General features: G+C 44.4%; 2 protein-coding genes and 1 long non-coding RNA gene across 5 annotated transcripts in view; 1 reads left to right on the top strand and 2 right to left on the bottom strand.

The window, feature by feature from the left end:
• The window catches only part of LOC141235843 (uncharacterized), a 41,186-nt gene extending 34,997 nt beyond the window's left edge, over positions 1–6,189 (bottom strand). Inside the window, exon 1 of the mRNA XM_073668195.1 lies at positions 6,126–6,189. The gene's annotated coding sequence lies outside the window, so the exon portion shown is untranslated. The remainder of the gene's footprint in view (positions 1–6,125) is intronic.
• Positions 6,190–15,535: 9,346 nt separating this feature from the next.
• Positions 15,536–23,170, bottom strand: part of LOC141235844 (uncharacterized) — a 32,508-nt gene continuing 24,873 nt past the window's right edge. For all 3 annotated transcript variants that reach the window (XM_073668199.1, XM_073668201.1, XM_073668200.1), the window contains 3 exons: positions 22,064–22,305; positions 21,529–21,704; positions 15,536–18,962 (listed from right to left, as the gene is read on the bottom strand). In XM_073668199.1, the coding sequence (XP_073524300.1) occupies positions 17,339–18,962; positions 21,529–21,704; positions 22,064–22,305 (2,042 nt within the window). In that variant the 3' untranslated portion in view covers positions 15,536–17,338. The remainder of the gene's footprint in view (positions 18,963–21,528; positions 21,705–22,063; positions 22,306–23,170) is intronic.
• Positions 16,669–23,170, top strand: part of LOC141235846 (uncharacterized) — a 30,848-nt gene continuing 24,346 nt past the window's right edge. The window contains exons 1-2 of the long non-coding RNA XR_012301566.1: positions 16,669–17,050; positions 19,192–19,330. This is a non-coding gene — a long non-coding RNA (uncharacterized lncRNA). The remainder of the gene's footprint in view (positions 17,051–19,191; positions 19,331–23,170) is intronic.

The following is a 23,170-nucleotide window of genomic DNA, read 5'->3' as shown; positions in this document are numbered from 1 at the left end:
ACATCCAGGGGGGCTGTGTGGCTGGTGTGAGGGGCATGGAATATGTAGAGGGACATCCAGGGGGCTGTGTGGCTGGTGTGAGGGGCATGTGGTATGTAGAGGGACATCCAGGGGGCTGTGTGGCTGGTGTGAGGGGAATGGGGTATGTAGAGGGGCATCCAGGGGGCTGTGTGGCAGGTGTGACGGGCATGTGGTATGTAGAGGGACATCCAGGGGGCTGTGTGGCAGGTGTGACGGGCATGTGGTATGTAGAGGGACATCCAGGGGGCTGTGTGGCTGGTGTGACGGGCATGTGGTATGTAGAGGGACATCCAGGGGGCTGTGTGGCTGGTGTGAGGGGCATGTGGTATGTAGAGGGACATCCAGGGGGCTGTGTGGCTGGTGTGAGGAGGCATGGGGTATGTAGAGGGACATCCAGGGGGCTGTGTGGCTGGTGTGAGGAGGCATGGGGTATGTAGAGGGACATCCAGGAGGCTGTGTGGCTGGTGTGAGGAGGCATGGGGTATGTAGAGGGACATCCAGGGGGCTGTGTGGCTGGTGTGAGGAGGCATGGGGTATGTAGATGGACATCCAGGGGGCTGTGTGGCTGGTGTGAGGGGCATGGGGTATGTAGAGGGACATCCAGGGGGCTGTGTGGCTGGTGTGAGGAGGCATGGGGTATGTAGATGGACATCCAGGGGGCTGTGTGGCTGGTGTGAGGGGCATGGGGTATGTAGAGGGACATCCAGGGGGCTGTGTGGCTGGTGTGAGGGGCATGGGGTATGTAGAGGGACATCCAGGGGGCTGTGTGGCTGGTGTGAGGGGCATGGGGTATGTAGAGGGACATCCAGGGGGCTGTGTGGCTGGTGTGAGGAGGCATGGGGTATGTAGATGGACATCCAGGGGGCTGTGTGGCTGGTGTGAGGAGGCATGGGGTATGTAGATGGACATCCAGGGGGCTGTGTGGCTGGTGTGAGGGGCATGGGGTATGTAGATGGACATCCAGGGGGGCTGTGTGGCTGGTGTGAGGGGCATGGAATATGTAGAGGGACATCCAGGGGGCTGTGTGGCTGGTGTGAGGGGCATGTGGTATGTAGAGGGACATCCAGGGGGCTGTGTGGCTGGTGTGAGGGGAATGGGGTATGTAGAGGGGCATCCAGGGGGCTGTGTGGCAGGTGTGACGGGCATGTGGTATGTAGAGGGACATCCAGGGGGCTGTGTGGCTGGTGTGAGGGGCATGTGGTATGTAGAGGGACATCCAGGGGGCTGTGTGGCTGGTGTGAGGGGCATGTGGTATGTAGAGGGACATCCAGGGGGCTGTGTGGCTGGTGTGAGGAGGCATGGGGTATGTAGAGGGACATCCAGGAGGCTGTGTGGCTGGTGTGAGGAGGCATGGGGTATGTAGAGGGACATCCAGGGGGCTGTGTGGCTGGTGTGAGGAGGCATGGGGTATGTAGATGGACATCCAGGGGGCTGTGTGGCTGGTGTGAGGGGCATGGGGTATGTAGACGGACATCCAGGGGGCTGTGTGGCTGGTGTGAGGAGGCATGGGGTATGCAGAGGGACATCCAGGGGGCTGTGTGGCTGGTGTGAGGAGGCATGGGGTATGTAGATGGACATCCAGGGGGCTGTGTGGCTGGTGTGAGGGGCATGGGGTATGTAGAGGGACATCCAGGGGGCTGTGTGGCTGGTGTGAGGAGGCATGGGGTATGTAGATGGACATTCAGGGGGCTGTGTGGCTGGTGTGAGGGGCATGGGGTATGTAGAGGGACATCCAGGGGGCTGTGTGGCTGGTGTGAGGGGCATGGGGTATGTAGAGGGACATCCAGGGGGCTGTGTGGCTGGTGTGAGGAGGCATGGGGTATGTAGATGGACATCCAGGGGGCTGTGTGGCTGGTGTGAGGGGCATGGGGTATGTAGACGGACATCCAGGGGGCTGTGTGGCTGGTGTGAGGAGGCATGGGGTATGTAGAGGGACATCCAGGGGGCTGTGTGGCTGGTGTGAGGAGGCATGGGGTATGCAGAGGGACATCCAGGGGGCTGCATGGCTGGTGTGAGGAGGCATGGGGTATGTAGAGGGAAAGCCAGGGGGCTGTGTGGCCGGTGTGAGGAGGCATGGGATCTGTAGAGGGACATCCGGGGGGCTGTGTGGCTGGTGTGAGGAGGCATGGGGTATGTAGAGGGACATCCAGGGGGCTGTGTGGGTGGTGTGAGGAGGCATGGGGTATGTAGAGGGACATCCAGGGGGCTGTGTGGCTGGTGTGAGAGGGCATGGGGTATGTAGAGGGGCTGCGTGGCTGGTGTGAGGGGGCATGGGGTATGAGGACGGTGGCCGACACAACCTCCTTAAAGACGATAGCACGCCATTTTAAAATCTGTCATGGGAGAAATCCTGAAACATTTATGGTACGTGGTATCGATGTCATCCATAGTGGCATTAGGGGTGGAAATGTAAAAAAGTTCTGGCTCAAAGGGAAACCAAATGGATAGTGGAACTGGGAACAATGACGCCAAATGGCCTTAATGAGGCCCTGAGCTTCACCCCATTTCTTTAATAGATGTAATCTTTGTGGTATTTTTATACAATTGTATGTGTTGATTTTAATTTTTCTTTGTCATTTGTAACTTTCTCTCTCCATAGTCTATATGCACCATCTATATGGATCATCTACATATGGTTAATCAATATGAGGATACTACGAGCAACAATTAAATTGGACTAAGAAAATAGATTTTCGTACTGACAGAATCGTGTTGCAATTATAGGAAAATGATACTGCTTACTCTAACACATTTTTGCATTATTAAGTAGTTGCGTTACTATACTTGTCTAAATGCGTTGCTGTGTTGTTCTCTTTGGCGAGCGCGTGGGTGCTGTGCCTCCCCTTGCCTCTGCGTCATGCACGGCATCTGCATGGTGTCTGCGCATGTTGGGGGGCCATGGCAACGTGTCCTGGTTCACCTTGATGGCTATGCGTGACGCATCTGGCTTGGGCTGTTCAGCGCGTATGCGCTGATGGTCCAGGAGATGATTGGTCCGTTGTGGTCATGTGACCGCAGGCCCTAAAGTATATTTAAACAGACATGGAAGGTCCTATTAAACAATCCCCCCGAGGAAGCCACAGGATATACCACGCGAAACACGCATTGGGGTCCTTGTTTATTCTGGGTGCTGATCTAATATGGGTAAGAGTGCAATATAATTCTTTAGCATTTTTTCATAGGGCACTATAGGCCATATGGCACGTGGTACATATCCATAGTGATGAAATATCCCATAATTTTGTACCAGTGCATAAATGCCTTGAATACGAGCACTTCTTGCACTTTGTCCCAATAGATATTTAACATCTATTATTATGTTGTATATGTGTCACCCAGTTTGGTTGTCTGTGTGTTGTCCTTTTTAATCATGTATGTCTTTTCTATATATTGTTTACAATAAAGTTTTTTGATTCTTTGCCATATACTCCGTATTTGGTTCGTTTTTGCTATATAACAGCAGAAACAAGTCCGGGGGGGCCTCCCGCCAGGAAAATATAGAAATAGTCCTTGGATGAGTTCAATGGATCCAGCAGATGAGGGACACAACACAATCCAACGTGGCAGCTTCTATCAACCCACACCCGCCACGAGGATCTGGCCGCAGCCTGAGACCCTCCAGAGTCGGGAGGCCCCACGCAACTGACTGGGCCAAACATGAGTCTATTGTTCTGTCTACTGGGATCAGCCCCTGGATGGGGGAAGGGTTCACACCCTCTAGATGCAACAAGAGATGTTGACCTAGGCCTGATTACATTACAGTCCATGAGCACAGCCCGGGGGAGGGATACGCTGTTAGGCTGTGTGCCCACGATGTGTTTAAGCGTTTCCTCAGCAGCAAAAACGCTGCAGAAACGCTTAAACGCATGGTAGAAGACCTGCCATGTTCCCCAATGATAATCCGTGCTCTGCACATGCTGCGGAAATTTCCGCTGTGCATTATCACTGCGGAAAAATACGCAGCATGTCCATTAATTTTGCGGACATGCAGCGTAATTGCTGTAATTGACTTGCATTGAAACGCATGTTATCCGTGTCCGCACATTTGCACACACGGATAACATGCGTTTCTATGTGCGGATGGTACCCGGGTGTGGAGGACAGGAGACTCTCATCCAGACCTGGGTAACATAGAACCTGTGAAAAAAAGAATAAAATAAATATTATACTTACCTTCTGATGGCCCCCGCTCTCCTTGTCTTCACTTGCCGGCAGCGTGCTGTGGACTGTAGGACCTGCGCTGACGTCATTTAGTCATGTGACGGCAGGTCCTTCAGTGTACCGCGAGTTGTGGAAAAAAAACACAGCACTACCAATTATTTTGCAGAAGCGCTGCGTTTTCGCCGCCAGTGACTTGCATTAGAACGCATGCATTCCGCTTCACTAGATAAGCACATGCGGAATATAAGCGTTCAATGTGCGGATGGTACCCAGGTCTAGAGGAGAGAAGACTCTCCTCCGGACCCGGGTACCATAGACACTGTGAAAAAAAGAATAAAATAAATGTTATATTTACCTTCTGGCGGCCCCCGCTTCACTCGTCCTCCCATGCCGGCAGATCGCGATGGACTGAAGGACCTGCGCTGACGTCATAGTCACTGTCTAGGGGCATCATAAATTCAGCATAAGGGGCATAAGGGGGGCATTACACTGTGTGGAGGCAACATACATACTGCATAAGGGGCATAATGGGGGCATTACACTATGTGGGGGGCATCATACATCCTGCATAAGGGGCATAATGGAGGCATTACACTGTGTGGGAGGCATCATACATCCTGCATAAGGGGCATAATGGGGGCATTACACTGTGTGGGGGCATCATACATTCTGTATAAGGGGCATAATGGGGGCATTACACTGTGTGGGGGCATCATACATCCTGCATAAGGGGCATAATGGGGGCATTACACTGTGTGGGGGCCATCATACATCCTGCATAAGGGGCATAATGGGGGCATCATACATCCTGCATAAGGGGCATAATGGGGGCATCATACATCCTGCATAAGGGGAATAATCGGGGCATTACACTGTGTGGGGGCATCATACATCCTGCATAAGGGGCATAATGGGGGCATTACACTGTGTGGGGGCATCATACATCCTGCATAAGGGGCATCATACATCCTGCATAAGGGGCATAATGTGGGCATCATACATCCTGCATAAGGGGAATAATGGGGGCATTACACTGTGTGGGGGCATTATACATCCTGCATAAGGGGCATAATGGGGGCATTACACTGTGTGGGGCATCATACATCCTGCATAAGGGGCATAATTGGGGCATTACACTGTGTGGGGGCATCATACATCCTGCATAAGGGGCATAATGGGGGCATTACACTGTGTGGGGGTATCATACATCCTGCATAAGGGGCATAATGGGGGCATTACACTGTGTGGGGGGCATCATACATTCTGCATAAGGGGCATAATGGGGGCATTACACTGTGGGGGCATCATACATCCTGCATAAGGGGCATAATGGGGGCATTACACTGTGTGGGGGCATCATACATCCTGCATAAGGGGTATAATGGGGGCATTACACTGTGTGGGGGAATCATACATCCTGCATAAGGGGCATAATGGGGGCATTACACTGTGTGGGGGGCATCATACATCCTGCATAAGGGGCATAATGGGGGCATTACACTGTGTGGGGGGCATCATACATTCTGCATAAGGGGCATTACACTGTGTGGGGGCATCATACATCCTGCATAAGGGGCATAATGGGGGCATTACACTGTGTGGGGGCATCATACATCCTGCATAAGGGGCATAATGGGGGCATTACACTGTGTGGGGGCATCATACATCCTGCATAAGGGGCATAATGGGGGCATTACACTGTGTGGGGGCATCATACATCCTGCATAAGGGGCATAATGGGGCATTACACTGTGGGGGTCCTGTACTCTGAGAACAATACGTTTCCCCCCTTCTTGTCTCCATAGTTGGGTCGTATGTATCTATTACAGGAAACAGAACAGAAACCTTATGATTCTTATAAAGAGGCAACACAAGACCCCCAAAGAGCCTCCGTGCTGAAGCGGTTAATGCCCCCTGCGCCCAGTAATGGGGTCTCCATATACCTCCACGGTAGCGTCTAGATTGGAGTTGATCTCTTGAGGGGGAGGAGTGGTTTCATTCTAAGATGACGTCACCGGAAGGGGCGGGGCTTCTCAGTCCAGTGGACGCTCTTCCACGGTTGCGTCTAGTTTGGAGTTGATTTTTTGTGGTCCTCAAACAATCAACTCCATTCTAGCTGATTCACCAGTGAGCCGTCTAAATCGGAGTTGATTTTTTGAGGCCTCATTTTATCAACTCCACTCTAGACGGCTCACTACTGAAGTGACTAGATCGGAGTGGATATTTTGTGGTCCTCATTCCAGCAACTCCACTCTAGACGGTTCACTGGTGAGGTGACTAGATCGGAGTTGAATTTTTGAGGCCTCACTGTAGTGACATGTTTTTGAGGACCTCATTTTAGCAACTCCACTCTAGCTGATTCACTGGTGAGGTGACTGGATCGGAGTTGATCTTTTGATGATCTCTCTGCAGCTTCTCCATTCTAGACAGTTCAGTTTCTACAGTGATGTTCCTCAAAAAATCACCTCCAATGTCCAGAATGGAGCAGATTCCCGGATCCTCATAGTCTGCAATGTAGTGGAATTGGAATGTACACACATTGTAGATATATATCAGCTTTATAATTCTAATGATTTCATGTTTTTATTTTTTAGGTACTTGCTGAAACTGTTATATTTATTACGTATTTCCAAAGGGCAAAATTTTATTTTTTTCATGATTAATCAAACTTGCATTTTATTATCGCTTTTTATAATATAAATAATCACACACAGCGCTGATCGTTCAGTTTTACGCGGGGAATAACATAACAGAGCGCAGCGAAAGAGTGCTCATAATTTACAACATTGTATTGGAGTGGATTTTTTGAGGACCTCATTTTAGCAGCTCCATTCTAGCTGATTCACTAGTGAGCCGTCTAGATCGGAGTGGATTTTTTGAGGATTTCCTGTAGCCTTCACTCTGTACAGTTTGGTGCTGAGGTGACTGAAATTGAGTTTTTCAAAGATTAGGTGTAGCCTCGTGAGGAAAAACATAACAGAGTGCAGCCGACAGTCCTCATAATTTACAACATAGGATTGGAGTGGATTTTTTGAGGTCCTCATTTGAGCAACTCCATTCTAGCTGATTCACTAGTGAGCCGTCTAGATCGGAGTGGATTTTTTGAGGACCTCATTTTAGCAACTCCATTCTAGCTGATTCACTAGAGAGCCGTCTAGATCGGAGTGGGTATTTTGAGGATATCCCTGTAGCCTCCAAACTGTACAGTTTGGTGCTGAGGTGACGGGAATCGAGTTTTTCAAAGAGTGAGCGGAGCTTTGCAGGGAGAAACATAACAGAGCGCAGCAACAGAGTCCTCATAATTTACAACATTGTATTGGAGTGGATCTTTTGAGGTCCTCATTTGAGCAACTCCATTCTAGCTGATTCACTAGTGAGCCGTATAGATCGGAGTGGATTTTTTGAGGATCTTCCTGTAGCCTTCACTATGTACAGTTTGGTGCTGAGGTGACGGGAATCGAGTTTTTCAAAGAGTGAGCGGAGCTTTGCAGGGAGAAACATAACAGAGCACAGCAACAGAGTCCTCATAATTTACAACATTGTATTGGAGTGGATTTTTTGAGGACCTCATTTTAGCAACTCCATTCTAGCTGATTCACTAGAGAGCCGTCTAGATCGGTGTGGATTTTTTGAGGATCTTCCTGTAGCCTTCACTCTGTACAGTTTGGTGCTGAGGTGACTGGAATTAAGTTTTTCAAAGATTAGGTGTAGCCTCGTGAGGAAAAACATAACAGAGCGCAGCCGACAGTCCTCATAATTTACAACATAGGATTGGAGTGGATTTTTTGAGGTCCTCATTTGAGCAACTCCATTCTAGCTGATTCACTAGTGAGCCATCTAGATCGGAGTGGATTTTTTGAGGACCTCATTTTAGCAACTCCATTCTAGCTGATTCACTAGAGAGCCGTCTAGATCGGAGTGGGTATTTTGAGGATATCCCTGTAGCCTCCAAACTGTACAGTTTGGTGCTGAGGTGACGGGAATCGAGTTTTTCAAAGAGTGAGCGGAGCTTTGCAGGGAGAAACATAACAGAGCACAGCAACAGAGTCCTCATAATTTACAACATTGTATTGGAGTGGATTTTTTGAGGACCTCATTTTAGCAACTCCATTCTAGCTGATTCACTAGAGAGCCGTCTAGATCGGTGTGGATTTTTTGAGGATCTTCCTGTAGCCTTCACTCTGTACAGTTTGGTGCTGAGGTGACAGGAATTAAGTTTTTCAAAGATTAGGTGTAGCCTCGTGAGGAAAAACATAACAGAGCGCAGCCGACAGTCCTCATAATTTACAACATAGGATTGGAGTGGATTTTTTGAGGTCCTCATTTGAGCAACTCCATTCTAGCTGATTCACTAGTGAGCCGTCTAGATCGGAGTGGATTTTTTGAGGACCTCATTTTAGCAACTCCATTCTAGCTGATTCACTAGAGAGCCGTCTAGATCGGAGTGGGTATTTTGAGGATATCCCTGTAGCCTCCAAACTGTACAGTTTGGTGCTGAGGTGACGGGAATCGAGTTTTTCAAAGAGTGAGCGGAGCTTTGCAGGGAGAAACATAACAGAGCGCAGCAACAGAGTCCTCATAATTTCCAACATTGTATTGGAGTGGATTTTTTGAGGTCCTCATTTGAGCAACTCCATTCTAGCTGATTCACTAGTGAGCCGTCTAGATCGGAGTGGATTTTTTGAGGATCTTCCTGTAGCCTTCACTCTGTACAGTTTGGTGCTGAGGTGACTGAAATTGAGTTTTTCAAAGATTAGGTGTAGCCTCGTGAGGAAAAACATAACAGAGTGCAGCCGACAGTCCTCATAATTTACAACATAGGATTGGAGTGGATTTTTTGAGGTCCTCATTTGAGCAACTCCATTCTAGCTGATTCACTAGTGAGCCGTCTAGATCGGAGTGGATTTTTTGAGGACCTCATTTTAGCAACTCCATTCTAGCTGATTCACTAGTGAGCCGTATAGATCGCAGTGGATTTTTTGAGGATCTTCCTGTAGCCTTCACTATGTACAGTTTGGTGCTGAGGTGACGGGAATCAAGTTTTTCAAAGAGTGAGCGGAGCTTTGCAGGGAGAAACATAACAGAGCACAGCAACAGAGTCCTCATAATTTACAACATTGTATTGGAGTGGATTTTTTGAGGACCTCATTTTAGCAACTCCATTCTAGCTGATTCACTAGAGAGCCGTCTAGATCGGTGTGGATTTTTTGAGGATCTTCCTGTAGCCTTCACTCTGTACAGTTTGGTGCTGAGGTGACTGGAATTAAGTTTTTCAAAGATTAGGTGTAGCCTCGTGAGGAAAAACATAACAGAGCGCAGCCGACAGTCCTCATAATTTACAACATAGGATTGGAGTGGATTTTTTGAGGTCCTCATTTGAGCAACTCCATTCTAGCTGATTCACTAGTGAGCCGTCTAGATCGGAGTGGATTTTTTGAGGACCTCATTTTAGCAACTCCATTCTAGCTGATTCACTAGAGAGCCGTCTAGATCGGAGTGGGTATTTTGAGGATATCCCTGTAGCCTCCAAACTGTACAGTTTGGTGCTGAGGTGACGGGAATCGAGTTTTTCAAAGAGTGAGCGGAGCTTTGCAGGGAGAAACATAACAGAGCGCAGCAACAGAGTCCTCATAATTTCCAACATTGTATTGGAGTGGATTTTTTGAGGTCCTCATTTGAGCAACTCCATTCTAGCTGATTCACTAGTGAGCCGTCTAGATCGGAGTGGATTTTTTGAGGATCTTCCTGTAGCCTTCACTCTGTACAGTTTGGTGCTGAGGTGACTGAAATTGAGTTTTTCAAAGATTAGGTGTAGCCTCGTGAGGAAAAACATAACAGAGTGCAGCCGACAGTCCTCATAATTTACAACATAGGATTGGAGTGGATTTTTTGAGGTCCTCATTTGAGCAACTCCATTCTAGCTGATTCACTAGTGAGCCGTCTAGATCGGAGTGGATTTTTTGAGGACCTCATTTTAGCAACTCCATTCTAGCTGATTCACTAGTGAGCCGTATAGATCGCAGTGGATTTTTTGAGGATCTTCCTGTAGCCTTCACTATGTACAGTTTGGTGCTGAGGTGACGGGAATCAAGTTTTTCAAAGAGTGAGCGGAGCTTTGCAGGGAGAAACATAACAGAGCACAGCAACAGAGTCCTCATAATTTACAACATTGTATTGGAGTGGATTTTTTGAGGACCTCATTTTAGCAACTCCATTCTAGCTGATTCACTAGAGAGCCGTCTAGATCGGTGTGGATTTTTTGAGGATCTTCCTGTAGCCTTCACTCTGTACAGTTTGGTGCTGAGGTGACTGGAATTAAGTTTTTCAAAGATTAGGTGTAGCCTCGTGAGGAAAAACATAACAGAGCGCAGCCGACAGTCCTCATAATTTACAACATAGGATTGGAGTGGATTTTTTGAGGTCCTCATTTGAGCAACTCCATTCTAGCTGATTCACTAGTGAGCCGTCTAGATCGGAGTGGATTTTTTGAGGACCTCATTTTAGCAACTCCATTCTAGCTGATTCACTAGAGAGCCGTCTAGATCGGAGTGGGTATTTTGAGGATATCCCTGTAGCCTCCAAACTGTACAGTTTGGTGCTGAGGTGACGGGAATCGAGTTTTTCAAAGAGTGAGCGGAGCTTTGCAGGGAGAAACATAACAGAGCGCAGCAACAGAGTCCTCATAATTTCCAACATTGTATTGGAGTGGATTTTTTGAGGTCCTCATTTGAGCAACTCCATTCTAGCTGATTCACTAGAGAGCCGTCTAGATCGGAGTGGGTATTTTGAGGATATCCCTGTAGCCTCCAAACTGTACAGTTTGGTGCTGAGGTGACGGGAATCGCGTTTTTCAAAGAGTGAGCGGAGCTTTGCAGGGAGAAACATAACAGAACGCAGCAACAGAGTCCTCATAATTTCCAACATTGTATTGGAGTGGATTTTTTGAGGTCCTCATTTGAGCAACTCCATTCTAGCTGATTCACTAGTGAGCCGTCTAGATCGGAGTGGATTTTTTGAGGATCTTCCTGTAGCCTTCACTCTGTACAGTTTGGAGCTGAGGTGACTGAGGCTATGTGCCCACGTTGCATTTATGAAGCAGAAAATTTCTGCTGCATAAATGCAAGTCCTCTCCCGGAAAAACGCATGCGGAATTCCGCACGCGTTTATCGCGCTTTTTTCGCGCGTTTATCACGCGTTTTCCACATGCGGAATTGCCTTGCGTTTTTTATGCATTGGACAAAGGCAATTCCGCTTGCGGAAACGCAAAATTAAATGACATGCTGCGGATTTTTGAACGCGGCATAAACGCTGCGGAAAAATCCGCAGCATGTGCATAGAAGTTGCGGAAACCCATTGGGGATCATGGGGTGCGGGTTACCAAGCATTTTACAAGCGTTTCCGCTGCGGAAATTTCGCATCAAAAACGCTTGTAAAACGCTACGTGGGCACACAGCCTTAAATTGAGTTTTTCAAAGATTAGGTGTAGCCTCGTGAGGAAAAACATAACAGAGTGCAGCCGACAGTCCTCATAATTTACAACATAGGATTGGAGTGGATTTTTTGAGGTCCTCATTTGAGCAACTCCATTCTAGCTGATTCACTAGTGAGCCGTCTAGATCGGAGTGGATTTTTTGAGGACCTCATTTTAGCAACTCCATTCTAGCTGATTCACTAGAGAGCCGTCTAGATCGGAGTGGGTATTTTGAGGATATCCCTGTAGCCTCCAAACTGTACAGTTTGGTGCTGAGGTGACGGGAATCGCGTTTTTCAAAGAGTGAGCGGAGCTTTGCAGGGAGAAACATAACAGAGCGCAGCAACAGAGTCCTCATAATTTACAACATTGTATTGGAGTGGATCTTTTGAGGTCCTCATTTGAGCAACTCCATTCTAGCTGATTCACTAGTGAGCCGTATAGATCGCAGTGGATTTTTTGAGGACCTCATTTTAGCAACTCCATTCTAGCTGATTCACTAGAGAGCCGTCTAGATCGGGGTGGATTTTTTGAGGATCTTCCTGTAGCCTTCACTCTGTACAGTTTTGTGCTGAGGTGACTGGAATTGAGTTTTTCAAAGAGTCGGTGTAGCCTCGTGGGGAAAAACATAACAGAGTGCAGCCGACAGTCCTTATAATTTACAACATAGGATTGGAGTGGATTTTTTGAGGTCCTCATTTGAGCAACTCCATTCTAGCTGATTCACTAGAGAGCCGTCTAGATCGGAGTGGGTATTTTGAGGATATCCCTGTAGCCTCCAAACTGTACAGTTTGGTGCTGAGGTGACTGGAATTGAGTTTTTCAAAGAGTGAGAGGATCTTCGTAGGGAGAAACATAACAGAGCGCAGTAACAGAGTCCTCATAATTTACAACATTGTATTGGAGTGGATTTTTTGAGGACCTCATTTGAGCAACTCCATTCTAGCTGATTCACTAGTGAGCCGTATAGATCGGAGTGGGTTTTTAGATGATGTCCCTGTAGCTTCTATTCTGTACAGTTCATTGCTGACCTGACTAGAATGGAGTTGCTGGAGCGATGTCCTCATAGGATCAAATGCAATCTAGACGGCTCATGACTGAAACCTCCAGAATGGCGTTAATTCCAGGAGCTCCTCATAGATTCCAATCTAGTGGCATAGGAATTATATATGGATGTATGTATTGTCACTTTTTGTAACATAAATAATTACACACAGCACTGATTGTTCAGTTTTGGCCGAATTTGACTTTTACTGTATTTCCACCAATCACAGCCACAGCATCGACATTTCTGAAGAGTGGGCGGAGCTATAAAACATTTATGTGATCATTTTTGCCACTTTTGTGATGTAAATTATGATAATGTCCACCCGCTCTTCAAAATGCTGGGGCTGACCAGGACTTGTGGACAGACAAGAAAAGTAACATTTTGTCAAACATGAACAATCAGAGCTTTGTGTAAGTTTTTAAACTGTGAAAAGTGATAATATAAAAAAAATTTTTTTTAAGTTAACCAAAAAAAAAAAACTGGCCCAGCTTTGTACCTCTCACCTTTTATTAATACTGGCTTGCAAAATTTGTTTCTTAATGAATTGTGGCTGTAATCTTGTATAATGTCTGCCAAGAAATAATAAAACACCCTGCAGCAACTCCAATCTATATGTCTCAGCACAGAGATGACAAGATTGAGCTGCTGCCCTGAGGTCCATGATTTGTGGGCACAATGTACTGTGTATAAGGACGTCCTCTTTACAGAAACTTCATTCTAGATGTCTCAGTACAGAGGTGACTAGATCAGAGTTACTGCACCGAGGCTCATGATTTCTGTGCACTGTACTGTGTATATGGATGTCCTCTGTACAGCAACTCCATTCTGTCTCACTACAGAGGTGACTAGATGGGAGTTGCTACCCTGAGGTTCATAATATTTGGGCAGGCAGTAATGTCTATAAGGGAGTCACCTGGAAACGGTGATCCCTGCACGGCCTTACTCCCCTGATGGTGGGGCCGATGAAACGCGTCGGGAGAAAACACACTTGAGATAGCGATTTATTGAGACAATTGGTCCGGAGGCTGGTATGTCACATGATGAGGGCATAGAGCTGCAAGAGAAAGTGTGGACAGTGAATAAACTCGGCGAGGTCGTTCGTCATTTCATAACGTTTTTTTAGCACACACAAGTCTTTTGATTGTTTTATCAGGTATATCCAGGTAGAAACTTTAATAGAGCTAATGTATCCTGACATCTCCTGGTGAGGGATGTCTGGAGCCAGGACCATCTTAAGTTCAAATCTAATGAGATAAAGATACTGCTGAGTTCTAGGCCCTATTATTGATGCTTTGCATTAAAGGCAAAAAAGAGGGAGGAGAGGGTTCAACTCACCATCCCCTCGGAGTTTGTTTGTATGCTGCGTTCTTCACCCCCGCCCTCTCATCAAGACTGGCATGAACATTAATCAGGTGCATAGTTCTTTTAAGGTGATAACGCAGCAATTTAGCTCGAGTAGTTAATATTTTGTATGCATTTATGTACAGTACAGACCAAAAGTTTGGACACACCTCATTTAAAGATTTTTCTGTATTTTCATGACTTTGAAAACTGTACATTCACACTGAAGGCATCAAAACTATGAATTAACACATGTGGAATTATATACGTAACAAAAAAGTATGAAACAACGGAAAATATGTCTTATATTCTAGGTTCTTCAAAGAGAATGCCAAGAGTGTGCAAAGCAGTCATCAAAGCAAAAGGTGGCTACTTTGAAGAACCTAGAATATAAGACATATTTTCAGTTTTTTCACACTTTTTTTTTTGTTAAGTATATAATTCCACATGTGTTAATTCATAGTTTTGATGCCTTCAGTGTGAATGTACAATTTTCATAGTCATGAAAATACAGAAAAATCTTTAAATGAGAAGGTGTGTCCAAACTTTTGGTCTGTACTGTACATAAATGACATAGCCGAGTGCTGTGATGGCCTATTTTTTATTAGTCCCATACAGAATCCATGAATGGATGGACAGACCTGTGCTATGTATACGTGAAAATTACTTAATTAAACATGGACAGTCTTTCCTAAGTAACATTGGGGTCCCTGGTGGTCCTAACCTCAGCAACTTATGTTTTATCCAATATGACTAACAGCACGTCCCTCACTCGGCCTGTGTTCATGGACTGTAATGTAATCAGGCCTAGGTCAACATTTCTTGTTGCATCTAGTGGATGTGAACCCTTCCCCCATCCAGAGGCTGATCCCAGTAGACAGAACAATAGACTCATATTTGGCCCAGTCAGTTGCGTGGTGACTCCCAACGCTGGAGGGTCTCAGGCTGCGGCCAGATCCTCGTGGCGTGTGTGGATTGATAGAAGTTGCCATGTGGGATTGTGTTGTGTCCCTCATCTGCTGGACCCATTGAACTCATCCAAGGACTATTTCTATATTTTCCCTGGCGTCGGATTACCGGGAGACACCCCCGGACTTGTTTCTGCTGTTATGGACTCTTTGCGGACTAGCAGAATTACCTTCATTCGTGCTGTTCCATTTTCCCTGTTCAATCCAACGAGATTTATTTGATCATCGGCCTGGTGTCCCTTCCTGCTCTGTCACACACCCCGTCACAGTGACCACTAAAAATTTAGTTCTCCAGGCCACCTGGAATGCAAAACCACCACAGAAGGTTGTGATGCACCAAGATTGCCAAAGAAACACTGCTGTGACCTAATAAAATAGTCTGCAGGAGGAACACGATCCACATTGTTGCAGATCTATTATTGTGGACATTTGTGTAGATACTTCTGGATTTTTTGAAAATATAACGTTTATACACCTTGATAGTTTGATCTCTATCAGTTACTGGTCATTAATGCCACAACAAGCTTCTCTCAAACTGTTTAATTAAAAAAAATATAAATAACAAAACATTGACAAAGGCAAAACGTTTGTACCAGAGTAACCTGTGATTTTAGTTACATATAAAAAACATCTATATGAAGAAGTTACTGACATTTGTAAAATACAAAAAGTAACAAACAAATGTAACATTACACAAAACATGTTGCTCATAGTTCCTGCCATTAGAATGAGGTCTGTATGTAGTACACTAAGATGGCACGGATCATCCACAATCAATGGAGGACTTCTGAGATATGAAGACTTTGAATTGATATTGCGTGTCATGGTGCGCAGGAGTAATGGCAGAGATCACATGGATCAGGTCACACAAGGAGGCAGGATCTGCTTTGAATGGTTTTTCCAAACAAAATACATTTTCATCAATAGATCTTGGGATAAGGCCGGCTTTCTTTCAGCTTTCCCGGCCCATTAAGATACTTTGTTCTGCCCTCAGCAGTGCAGAGAGAAGTGCACCTGCGCAGGAGCGCAATGGAGGAGACTGTGTATATGACATAGGACGCGTTATCCAAATGAAGCAGACCAGGACGCCATTCACAAAATAGGAGGCGTTGTGCCCAGATCAGCAAGGCCCAACAGACCAGGCTGCCCCTCCAGTGAGAATAAATGCTGTTTTTTAAATTATTACAGACTGGCCTGGGGACTTGTATACAGCCTTGTGGAATAAGGTGATGGAAGGTGAACATGATGGGGGACGACTACTGGGCGCTTCACAGAGAAGGTCCACAGCCTTGTATAAGACAAAAGGGAGCGAGAGAAGCTTTGAAGGGAATAGGAGCAAAAATTAATTTCCAATAATGTTGCCGAATGACTGGTGAACACATTTTTATATATAATAGTGTAAATTTGTGGGTACAATAAAGAGGTCTCTTGTACATGTAGCTTATACGCAATTTTGTGTGCATTTTTTAGGGGGGCAAAATCAATACTTTTGGGTGGGCAGGGGGGGTCAGGGCATAAAAAAAAATAAAAGTCAGTCATTGGATTTGAATAAATTTTCATAAAGCCAAATTTTACATACCTGTATCATTATTCCAAGACCTATTAAAGTGTATATTGTTCATGTGATAAACCCTTTACTGTTTTTGTTTGTAGCGAATATGTTAATGTGCAACAGATATTATACACACACACATAATATGCATATATAAATAGAATAGTAAACAACTATTTCAAGCCACTTAAAGTGGTAAAGTGCAAAGAAAAAGAAATCCAACTCGTAAATATTAAATTAAAATTAGTTCCATCAAGTTTGCTATAACCTAAGGTCAGCATTGGAAGACAGTATGATTATTTAACAGACATTTGAAGAGGAGGCCGGGCATTTGACCAGACCTTTCTATCAGCCTTGTCCAATTGTAATCTTCAAATCTACAGGAGAAGACTGATGGATGGGCCTAGTTACATGTGCTTTCACCAGCAGCCATTGCATGGAGTGGAGAACTGTGCAGTCTGTGAGGATAAAGTGTCAACTGTATAATAGTAAGTACCACAAAAATAGGTCCTCAACACATCTGATTAATCTTTATTTTATGTGCCTGACCTTATTAACTTATTCTGCAGCCACAATAGACACTGTAATACAGCAGCCATAAGAGATAAATAGTGCAAAATTTTCAATTACAACTAGTTTGCTAAATATTTTTTTCTAGGTCATAAACGTATGAATTCAAGAAAAGTAACTAGCAACTAGCCACAAAAGGTGGACAAGCTCTAAGTGTGAGATAGATATATATAATCTCTATCTATATCAAAAACACCCAACCCTACCTAAAGTAAATTTTTGTTTTTATTCTCTAGGCACATGGGACAGTAAAAGCGTTTTCTTGTTGTAACAAGTTTGTCATCTTTTTTGATATTTACACATGCTAAGTGAAACCATGATTTGCACAAGGAACATTCCACCATATGTTCATGTGCTTTGTACACGTGGCAAAGGCAGTAAGTTGTAAGAGTTAACCTTTTTTTATATATTTTCTGACGAAGCTTGGTTTCATAAGGAAATAATTCCAAACGACCCTTTTCTAGGCATAAAATTAGATGACTGCGCATCTCAGCCTGGTTAAATTCTACACTCTTTAGATCTACACCTTCGGCTAATGCCACTGCATTGGCAATTGCAAAAAGCCCACAATCATTTGCTCCATTTTGTTTCTGGCAACACATAATTGTAACATCCAGAATTTTATTACAGCCGTGGAAAAGTGGTTTGTACATTTTCAAAATTTGTTTTTTCAGAGTGTCAGAAATGGAAGAGGAGTGCAATGAGTTAAATACAGTGACCGAATTGTTGTTACATGCTGAAACTAGCCAATGTGCGCCAACATGGTGGATCTGGATGATATGGCTGCCAGTTACCAAAGGAATGTCAGAATGGGCCAACACTACTGTGTCCATCAAACCTGATACTTTAGGGCATGCTTTTATAATTAAATTCTGGCACGCATTAATTATATTATCGTCTAACCATTCTTGCTCGGTTATCAAGGCACGATCCCTGAAGCTCAATTTTATATTCTTTACAGTGACCCACACACAATCCAGCTTTTCTGTTGGGGGTGTTTGTGGGGTAGCCCCTTGTCCATCTACATTCACAGTTTCCCATACATCAGCTGTTTTATTCTCTGCCTTAGATCCTACTCTGTGAATGTCCATGTTTTTTTGTTTCCCATATTTTCTTACAGGAAGCTCCTGTATAGCTTTTGAGACTGTTACTTTTGGTGCTGGTTTCAGTGGCAAGCCACCTTCTTGGGGGATTTGTTCCCGTAATTGTAAATACAAATTACTTAATTCAACAGTGAGATGTTTCACAAAGTCTTGATTGTCCAAAAGATATACTGAGTCTATAAATCTTTTTAACACTTTGACACAATGGCGAATCAAATAGGTCAGCCGATTTCTCCTCCTAGAGGGCAATTCGTGCAGTGTTGGATCTGAACGGACACTATTTTGTGGTCTACACTCGTGTTCTTGTAAACCATTGTCACAATGCCTAGTGTTTGTGTCCACAAAACAATCACTATCCAGGATAAAAAGGGGGTTTTCAGAGTATGCTGGATTAATGTCATGCCACTGCCAATTTGCAACACGCAAAATTAAACACATGTGTTTACATGGTAGCAGAAATTTCTGCCAGTCTTTGCATGTGCAAGTGGGCCCATCCAATCCAACACAAACAGTATGCATTTTTTCTAAGTCAATTGCAGACTCGCTTTTAACTTCAAAAAGTCCCTTATCAGAGTCCAAACATTTAAGGTGTGACAAATCAAGGCCACTGTAGTAACGCTGCATTACATGGTCAATGAATCCACGAGGCCGATTTTTTAAAAACGATGGGACTTCTACGACGTATTTTCGGTAATAGTCAGAACTCGTTAAATTCATCTGTACGTATCTGTGAAAATAAAACAAGTCAGTTAAAAAAAAAAAAGCTGTTAACCTGAAGGTATAGGGTGAATTGACAGGTTAATAGGGTTTGGAAGCCGCACTGAAAGCCCTGCTGCTGTGAGTAGAGATGGGCAAACTGCTCGGTTTTACCCGGGTTTGTGAGCGGGGTTGCTTTGTTAAAGCAAACTGCTAATAACCATACTGATTATACTTACCGAGTCTGCGTTGTCTTCCAGCTCTGCTGCGGTGCTGCATCACTTTCGGGGGGAATAGTCACGTGACTGGCCACAGCCAATCACATACACTCAGAAGATAAGGGGCGGCCCAGAAGTGACGCAGCGATTCTTCACAGCAGGAAGAGAGAACGCCTACCCAGTAAGTATATTAGGTGTAGTAACTATTTGCTTGCTTTAACGGAGTAACCCCGGTCACGAACCCGGGTAAAGCCAAACAGTTCGCCCATCCCTAGCCATGAACAACTGAAGATGTTTCCTTAGCAGTGCATCAGTAAATAGTGCGCAGTGGCTGTAAACACATCCCGACACTGACTGACAGCTGGCTGTACAGTGCATCAGTAGAGAGGTTGTGGCTTCAAAATCTATCATTTGCCAATGGATGATGTGGATATTCATGTGATTAAAACAAAATTCTAATTTCATTAGTCTGCTACAACAAACAGAAAAAAAAAATAATTTGAAGTTGAAACACTCACTCTGGGGTATCTATACACCCATTTTTTGTTTTGTCATTTAAAAACAAACAAAAACAAATACAAGAACCTGTTTAATAGTAATAAATGAAGTTTTAAAACATAGCCTTCAAAAATTATGTGAAAAAAAAAAGCATTATATTTTGGACTTTTTGGTCCCATTCTTGGTTTTGCATAAAGTGGTTGTCCAATGCTTGGACTACTCCTTCTCACTCCCCATGTTCAACCCCAGAATAATAAAGCCTATACTCCCCTCTAGTGCCAGTCCGGTTCCAGTGATGTCCGAACTCGCGTTTCCATAGCCCAGGTGCCATTTTTATGACATGTGAGCTTCACAACCAATCATCACCAGTTTCCTTCTCCCCACCTTCAAATTCTTAAGTGAACTCTGCATCTGCCACCCACTTCATATCAATTGCTCCTGCATACCAAGGCAAGGAGAATGAAGGTGGAGGTGACTAGTCTCGGACCTTGCTTGTCATAACAATGTCATCTAGGCTCCAGGAAGGATCGTTCTGACATCGCTTGAACAGTGCCGGCCCAAGGGTATTTTTTTCTTTTTAGATGGGTGCGCACATGGAGAATAAGAAGTGGTTGTCCTACAAGTGGACAACCCCTTAAAGCTGGAGACACACTGGGCAAAATGCATGCGATATACTCGCAAGAGTCTCGCATGCCTCACCTGGCACGACCGCCAGCTCTCTGGACAGGAGTGTATCAGGTGCATGTGTTTCTGTAAAGCTGCTGACCCGATCCTGTCCAGAGAGCCGGTGGTCGTGCCAGTTGAGGCATGTGAGACTCGTGGGAGTATCTCACATGCATTTCACCCAGTGTGTTTCTGGCTTTAAAGCAACATTCCATGCTTTTTTTTTTTATTTATTGCACCACTGGAGTGGTGCTTTAAATTTAATTCCCCTGCCTCTTGTCTTATACTTACCCTCCCGACCCGTGGCTTCATCCTTTAAGTGCCGCGTCACTCCTATGGCAACATCTTTTGTATAGAAGTCCGAAGTAACCTCACAAGTGTTCAATGCAGTATGAGAGGCAGATCTAGGCTCTCGTAAAGATGTATTGATTTGTGACCTACAGCAACCCCATAAAAAACTGGAGCTGCTGGCAGATCCCAAATCTCCACTAACTGTAGTAACGCTGGAAACAGATGAAAACTGAGGCAGGTGAGTGTAAAGACTGGAGCCAGAGGCCTTGCATTTAAGCACCACTGTACTGTTAAAAAAAAAAAAAAAAAAGATAAATTGTGCTTTAAGTAATGGGCAACCCGAAATACGATCCATGATGCCTGAATCACAGGCAGCATAAAAGATACTGGCTACATTATATTGTAGATATCTTGGTTCATAGTAACTCTGTAAAGCATGCTGGTACCATGTGTCTTAGATGACAAGTGCTTGAAGCACGTCTGTCCACAGAAAGCTTCTGTACATCACACTTCAAAAACTGATAGGGAGAGACCTGTCAGTCATACAGAGCAGGACAGGGAGAATAGTTTGGGGAAGGACCTGCTGTTTGCACTTGTAATCTGAGACACGTGGTTCCCAGCATGCTTTTCAGAGTTACTAAGAAATGCTGCAACATCCTGGAGTAAGATAACACATCTGCAATATAATCTAGCCAGTATCATGTATGCTGCCTGCAGTTCGGGCATCATGGATCTGATGACAGGATCCCTTTAAAAAGGAATATTCAAAGATTAAATTGATTTACTAACTAGAAAAAAACCTATGTGAAAAAATGCAGGTAAATGGGAGAAGAAAACAGCTAAAAAATATTTAACACTATTGGTAAGGTTAAGTTCATGATATGTATGATTACAGGCATACACTAAAAAGTACTGAAAAGGACTTACTTTTGATACATATCTGTGAAAAATTCAAAATGCAGAACACGGATCAACTGGCTTAAATTACAGTTTTTCAGACTTGATAGATAAGAATGCTTCAAAGTCTGATGTTGCCTTTCTAGACCATTGTTGGTATTGATTCCAAATTGTTGTGTCCCAGTACGATACACATGTGCCCATTTCTTGTAAGAAAAAAAAAATCATGTTAGAGCATACTGATACGGCAAAGCAGCCCTATAAAGTAACAATTAAAAATAAAAAAATGGTGTTATGAAGACAGATTTTACTTACAAGATATAGATAACATACAGCTTGTTATGCCAAGCAAGCCTTTAACCCTGCTCTGCATATTGTAAAAACTATGTTTCTTTGTACTTGATGCAAAAAATATATGTTGTTTTGAGTAAAAATTTACTTGCCTGTGATTAGGTAGTATTTTCAATCAGATTTGAAATATTGGATATTAATATAATCATAATGACCCATAAAATAAATCTATAGTATCAATAAATCTAAAATCAAAAGATATTTGTTGGTTTACCTTTATATCCGGTAGCCATTTATGTGAGAACCACATTCTCAACATCTTATTTCTCTTCCAGACATTGCTAGATGTTAGAGTAGCCAAGGCTGTATCATGTTCTTCTCTTGAAGAAGCAAGAGCTATGCCCCGAAGCAAGGCCAGAACTTCTTTTTTATTTTCATGAACACCATGCACTTTTTGGTTAACCCATTCTGTCCAAGCTTTCTCCCGATGAAAGTCACACAACTTTATGTCAGCATCTAAACATAATATTTTAAAGAAAGTTACAAATTAACTAAACTATTACTTGTATCTAATATTTAAAGGGGCTGTCCTCTACTCAGCCAACCCCTTCTCAGTTTCTAAATTTACCCACAACAAAATAATACCTACATAATTTCTGGCACTGTTCCAGAGGTCAGCAATGGCTCTCCCAGTGCTTGCATGACATCCAATGTGTTCAATTAGCAACCGCTTCACTCACCCCTCCTAAGAAATCAGAAACCTGAAGTAACAGCAGTGGACACTGGATATGTCACACAATACCTCCCTGCAAGCAATGTTACAAGAGCTCCAGGAGAGACAGTGCTGAAACGGTCTCCAAGTAGTGGATAACCGTTCTAACCTATGCATGACCAAAAAAGGTCCAGAGCACCACAATAATGAAGATTTGCTTAAAAATGTGTGGGCCAGTACCCAACATTTCATTTCAAAATATCTATTTTTAAACCATTATCAATGTAACTACCTTTACTCTAAACTAACAAAACACTTATACTTATCTAGCTAACCCCCCCTTTTTTGGGGTTGAGGAGGGGGGGGGGTGGCGGCGAGGGGAGAGAGGGAATTCCTTCACTTTGTCTTGTCAAAGAACAGGATGTCGCAGGAGACCAGGGTTGCAATTACATTTCTTCATCATCCCTCACCTGTACTGGAACACAATGCTATCAGGAGGAGGGGCTGCAGTTATTTACTATAGGAGTCTTGACTCTCAGCCGTCACAAGACATCCTGGATAGTGATGAGTGAACTTTGCTCGAACGTGTTTGCCCATTTCAGATTCGGCAAGAACATGGCCGATTCAGTTTGGGTTGGTCAGACAAGACCAATTTCCAAAAAAGTCAGC

Source organism: Phyllobates terribilis, unplaced genomic scaffold, assembly GCF_046119375.1.
Source record: "Phyllobates terribilis strain yellow unplaced genomic scaffold, ASM4611937v1 Scaffold_691__1_contigs__length_813055, whole genome shotgun sequence".
Classification (NCBI taxonomy): domain Eukaryota; kingdom Metazoa; phylum Chordata; class Amphibia; order Anura; family Dendrobatidae; genus Phyllobates; species Phyllobates terribilis.
Note: the sequence above shows the minus strand (reverse complement) of the source record. Positions and strands in the feature narration are given on the sequence as shown.